General features: G+C 43.1%; 1 protein-coding gene across 1 annotated transcript; it reads left to right on the top strand.

Moving 5' to 3' along the window:
- Positions 1–80: 80 nt before the first annotated feature.
- Positions 81–6,227, top strand: LOC143331983 (sushi domain-containing protein 4-like). Its single transcript, XM_076749170.1, has 10 exons — positions 81–322; positions 955–1,095; positions 1,882–2,073; positions 2,275–2,466; positions 2,606–2,797; positions 3,322–3,513; positions 3,833–4,027; positions 4,123–4,255; positions 4,403–4,791; positions 4,876–6,227. The coding sequence occupies exons 2-10, from the start codon at positions 978–980 to the stop codon at positions 4,899–4,901; spliced, it is 1,629 nt and encodes a 542-aa protein (XP_076605285.1). The 5' UTR covers positions 81–322; positions 955–977; the 3' UTR covers positions 4,902–6,227.
- Positions 6,228–6,390: the final 163 nt, after the last annotated feature.

Here is a 6,390-nt window from a genome sequence, read left to right as displayed (position 1 = left end):
GAGTTTTTCCGCACTTTTTTGGTAACTATGGACGCAAACACTCCCGGATGTTGTAACTGTGGAAATTTGCATTTGTTACTATGGCTACCGGACGAAATCGAGGCAGCTCAGCTGATTCAAAGCTAGCTAGCGTAGCGGGTATCAAGCTAGCCATTAGGGAGCTAGTTAGCGGTTAGCGGTAGAAGTACCCCTCGGCTCGTTAAATCATACTTGTGTTGCCTCCACAGTAACGTTAAATGTCTTCGGTGTAGCTGAGCTATTGGTGATAAATGTCTACAGCGTGAGAACGGGAGGGTGGAGGTTTCGAGGCCGTGTCTTTGTGGTAGGTAACGTTCAGCAGCAAGCCATTTTAATGTGTAGCTAGCGTAAGCAAGCTAAAAGGGCTAATATTGATCATCTCAGGTAAATTAGCCAACCCAACAATGAGAATCAGTTATGATGTGCTCTTTTTGGATATGAATTTTCTGTAGGTGGTAGCACAGTCGCTAGCTAGTTATCATCAATATGACATAGTCTGTGTGGTATCTTCTGTTTTGGCCTTGTTCTCTGTAACGTTATCGAACTTTGCTATTGTAGCTAACAAGGAAGAACTGACAGTGGGTGTGTAGCCAGTGAAAGAGAACCATTTAGAACCAGAGTTACGTTTTATACATGTTTCATGTCATTAGCGATTTCGCTAACATTGATAATTAGTGGCGTTATAAGGAAGAATTTCTGATTACCGCTAGCTTGCTAAATGCTTACACCATTATTGCTAGTGGTTTTTTTTGTTTTTTTTTTTCTCTCGGTCTTGTCATTGTACTACAATCACACCCATTTCGCTGGCAGCTGTCCAAGCTCTGCAGAGTACCTGCGCCAGGCAGGTGTCAGTGTATGGTCAAGGCTATGGGGTATTGCTTTTTCCTCATGATATACTTACACCTTTGTAATTACATGATTTTCTAATTATTCTAGGTTGAGTTGACTCTGCGGGGAAGATGTGCAATGGAATGATAGAGTCAATATCAAAAGCCTTTTTGGTCCACACCTCAGCCACTAAACGGTCCCTGTTGTTGCTGCTGGTACTGACGGTAGTGTCCCCTGGGCAGGGGTCAGGTAAGAGGCAGAATTCGTGTTTGCATTTATACAGTACAAAGCTTTATGGATTATGTCTGCATTTTATGAACCTTTCTTTTCTCTGCTGAGAAGTCAGCTTTGTCATGACACAGACCAAATGAGTGAATGGACAGGAGACCTGACAAAGAGAGGTTGTATTGTCATAATCAAGATTGTGGATGTGAAACAGGATGGCATGAATGGGCAGAATTTTCTACTTGTAATGCAGATTACAAGTGAGGCTTGCAAGTATAATTCAAATAAGCTGATGCAAACTGTACCGTTTAGCAGAATTTTATCTGAACTGAGGGAAAACCACATAATTCTTAATCGAGTATATTTTCCTCTTGCATTTTAAGTTGTTTGTTTGAGTTGTAGTCATTGGTTTGAGTGGTTCAGTTGTTCATATTATTTTGCCCCAAATCAGGATGTGGGGAGAAGGAACAGCCATGTGAACATCTTACAGAATAATGTGATGTAATACAACACCACAAATTTCAGGCCCAAAAAATGTTTTTGTGCTGAATCAATACCTGTCTGGCTGCCTGGTGATTGTCGTGTTTGCTGTTGAACTGTTGAATTTGAGTACAGTATATGGTTTGTGTTCATGTTATTAACCCACCCCATGTGGCATCACTGCAAAGAGGGTTACCATAGGTCACTCTGTGCCTATTACTGATGTGAACAGATAGCAAACCAGGCTCAAAATATTTGTTGCACAATTAACTCTGCTGAAAAGCTGAGCAATTTCACAGAATTTCCTCTTCTTTGGACATCTGTTCCCAGGATGTGTGAGGCCATATATGGTCCAGAACAGCTGGGTAAACCTCACAGAAACCAACAGGGGCTCGTTCCCTGTGGGCACAGTACTGCAGTACAGCTGTGACCCTGGTTACCTGCCAGACGGACCCAGCATCCTCACCTGCACCACACTGGGACGCTGGTCCTCTGAACCTCCTCGCTGTATACGCAGTGGCGGTAAGATACTTGTTTCTTTTCTGATCTGAAAAGAAGTGAGGAGTCACTGGGTTGTGAGCCTAATTTAGCATCCTTCTCTCTTAAGCAACAAAAACATCTTTTCTTTCAGTCATTTGAACGTTTAAATTATGTGACACCAATTTTGCTCATTTCACTTTTGCTAAAGTTCACCTGGCTGTTCTGTTTTTTTTCTCCCATCAGCCTGTCTACCCCTCTCCAAACCTGAGAATGGGGGCTTTACCTGCCACCCATCTCCCTGTCGAATGTTTTCCCATGGCACTGTGATTGAGTTCTTCTGTGATGAGGGCTTCATTCTCAGTGGAGACTATAACTACCTGACCTGTCAGGATGGAGAGTGGGACGGCCCGATGCAGATCAATTGTGTGAGCCAAGGTCAGTCACTCCTCAAACTCAGATCTATCAATAGGTCACTGTGTTGGTCTTAAACCTCCACCTGTCAGCAAAATAAAGCCTTTTATTTGTTATGAAAGACTAAGTACATATTTTAACCATATTGTAATGTTTTTTTAAGGTTGTACAAGACCCTCTACAGTGCAGCATGGTTCCACTAATCTGACAGACTCCAACAGGAGCTTGTTCCCTGTGGGCACAGTGCTGCAATACAGCTGTGACCCTGGTTACCTGCCCGCCGGACCGAGCATCCTCACCTGCACCACCCTGGGGTACTGGTCCTCTGAGCCTCCTCGCTGTATACGCAGTGACGGTAATGACAAACCTATTTTGATTTAGTTGGCAGTGTTTATTTCAATTTCATTGGCAAATCTACTTTATGTAATTTCTGTTTTTTATTTCTGTTTACATCTGCGGTTTCAATACCTACAGTTTGTTTACGTGAATAACGTAGATCTGGATTGAGCAAAAACAAGTGGAACAGTTCCTGTAAACACATTCAGAGACATATTTGGGTTCTAGTCACACAAACAAACTCCACAAGAGGTCAGAGGCATATCGTGTGTCTTAAATCAACATCCAGCAACTGTGATAATGAAAATAGACTTATCATGACCAACACCCTGCCCAGATTGTAGCCTACTCACAATATTCATGGAATATAAACATATACACAGAGATAAGACATAGTGACACACAGTGAAACAATAAGCAGCGCAGGAGTTGATGTATTTGTTGTTTGCCTTTCTTTCCATCGCCAGTATGCCAGCCTCCTTATGAGCCAGAGAACAGGGGCAACACCCTCCCCCGTATTTTTGACTGTTGTCCATTTTTTAGGTTGTATAAGACCCTCTACGGTGCGGCACGGCTCAACTAATCTGACAGAAACCAACAGGAGCTCGTTCCCTGTGGGCACAGTACTGGAGTACCGCTGTGACCCTGGTTACCTGCCAGACGGACCTAACATCCTCACCTGCTCCGCACTCGGACACTGGTCCTCTGAACCTCCTCGCTGTATACGCAGTGACGGTAAAGACAAACTCCTCATCGTAACATCTGCATTTCTGACTGCCTATAGGCAACAGAAACCCTCTTATATCAACACCTTGTATTAACATGCATCTGATCTGAGTCCATGACGTGAGCTATGGGAGAATGTGGATGGTAAACAGAAGAGGCCCAAGAGTGGAGCCCTGGGGAACTCCACAGGCCATTTTTGTATGCTTGTATGTGTAATTACAGATCAACACAAAGTAGTCCCTGTCCTTCAAATAGTTTAAACCAGTTTTGTTTTGCTGTCTTCTTAGTCTTGATATCGTACAACATTGTTTGTTCTTTCCATGAACAGTGTGCCAGCCTCCATATCAGCCAGAGAACGGTGGCTACACCTGCCACCCCTCTACATGCGGAAGACTCTCTCATGGCACTGTAATCGAGTATTTCTGTGATGAAGGCTATATTTTGAAGGGAGATTATAAATATCTGACATGTCAGTATGGGGAATGGGACAGCCAAGTGAAGCTCAGTTGCCTCATGGAACAAGGTAAATAAGATGATGTCCCAAATTTGGATTCTTAGATAAAGAATTACTGTCAGTTTTGTACATGTATCTGTGTCAACTGTTGATCTGTCTCACAGACCGCGATCCAACTTTACCATTGGGAATGCCTGCCTTGTCCATAGTGGCATCCACAGCCAGCTCAGTTGCTCTAATCCTGCTCCTGGTGGTACTGTTTGTACTACTGCAGCCAAAATTGAAGTCCCTCCATCGGTGAGTCCACCCTCAAAATCATGCTTTTATTCACCAACATCTTACACTTGGAGCTAGAGGCCATGGTGGGAACTTAACACTGAGCTAACTCGTGGTGGAAGGAGTAAGTTGACAGATTTTAACTTACCTCTTGTCCTCCATGCCTAGACGTGATCAGGGGGTATCTGGCCAGCCCGTGTCGATCATGGTGGAAGGAGTCCAGGTTACTTTGCCCTCGTATGAAGAGGCTGTGAGTGGTAGTGCAGCCCCAGCCTCAGCTGAGTCTCGAGTCCAGATAGTGTTGTCTGAGGGTCAGCATGCCACAGCACCAGAGGCTGGCCCCTCTAGGCCTTCTTCCCTCAAACAGCAGCAGTCAGAAATGGCTGTGGTCCACCCGGTACCATCGTCCTCATCCTCCTCTTCGCCATCACCCTCATCCTCTACCTGGGTTCTGGAGCATGCAGGTGCTGCAGCTCCTTCATCCTCACAAAGAAGGCCGTCTGCAGGCAGCGACCAACACAGCCTGTCTCTAGACTCTGAGATGGACTACTCTGATGGTAAACCTCTCCAGACACACTTTTTACTTACTTACTTAAAATCTCCACTTTGTACTGATGCAAATGTTTGTATCCTGTCTGCAGATATGCCATTGCTGAAGGAGGCCTGAAAAATGCTGCAGCCTTTGGACTTACCCAAAACAACCAGCATGGCTACTGACCTGTACTGGTGAGCGGGATGCCTCTTGAGAGTTTGTCAACACAAACAAGCCCAACCAAAGAGGCTCCGAGTGAAGCTGTGGGTCACTCAGAATAGTTCCTCTGACCATCCCAAAGGAGAACAGAGAAAGGGTGCACATGTACATACATGCTTACATTTTTATAGGAATTCCTACACTATATGTGTACGTCTAATGTCTGAGGCTCAGTTTGAAAATGTAGAACAAAAACCGACATGAACAGGCAGCTCTGAGAGAGAGTGTCTAAAAGGCTGTTAGAAAAAAACATGACTGATGTATTTCAGTTGAATGGACAAAGCTGCAAACTCACTTTGAGAGCTAATAATCTCATCAGTGTTTTGTTTACTGTTCCTTTTCTTTAACTACATATCACTCAGTTTAAAATACACATTGGCAAAGATGCATGAAGGCCAAGCAATCTAGATTTTTGTCCAAGTCATGCTCACTTCCAACATTGTCTTCAAAGATTTTTGTGATTCTCAATCATTATTTAAGTTGCTATTAATCACAACTCACATCATTCCACGTGTCACTGTACAGTTTAAGGCTGCTTGTCCACCCGAGAGTTCACTCTGCTGCGTTTTTCATTGGATTGTTGGCCAACATTTAATGAGACTTGTTGTTTCAGGCCTGCACTCAACACATTTCATCCTTGCAAAGACTTCAGATGTATTCTCTTCATACCCTTGCCCCCAATGGCCTTAGCTTTCCACTTCTATGCACAGGTATCTCTATGTAAAATAAGGAAGTTAAAAAATGAATGTCAGTTAAATGCCTCCACTGCTTAGTGATATTATATGTGGCTTTGTCAGACACATCACTTGTACACCGGAAAATATTATTCTCTTAATTTTTGCAGGCTGCTTGAGAAATTCCTGTTTTACATTAAGTCTTAACGGGGAACTAAAATGTGTATTTAATTTATTTGTGTCTGGAACGCTGTTGATCAGCCGTGGCTTCTTTTGATGCTTCCACAGCTCTGGGAAACCTCAAAAAAAAGAGAGAGAAAAGTAGGACTTTTCACTTTGCGGCTTTAGTTTAAATTCTACTGCAGGCACGTTGTATGTGACACTGTAAATGCACTTGGGATGGTCCAACGCAAAAATGAGTAAGTGTACAGATTAGTGTCATGTCAGTGTTCACTTTGTTTGACTGTCCATTGATTTTGCTTTTGGACTGAGGAATGGATTTTTTTTTTGTGAAGATGGTATTTTAATATATGTAAAAAAGTTTTAAGTTAAGTTTACTCTGTATATACCATATGGTCATTTTGATTAAATATTATTTGAGGTGTTCAAATTGTCTGTATCCTTCTTTTTCTTTCCTTTGAAACACCTGAGGCTGAGCTTTCTCTCAGGTCTGACACAATTAAAGTCTTCAATAATAAGCAGCACAGCTGACAAACGAGCATAGGACACAT

The sequence above is a fragment of the Chaetodon auriga genome, chromosome 14, assembly GCF_051107435.1.
Source record: "Chaetodon auriga isolate fChaAug3 chromosome 14, fChaAug3.hap1, whole genome shotgun sequence".
Classification (NCBI taxonomy): Eukaryota; Metazoa; Chordata; class Actinopteri; order Chaetodontiformes; family Chaetodontidae; genus Chaetodon; species Chaetodon auriga.
This window is presented reverse-complemented; position numbering and strand designations above follow the sequence as displayed.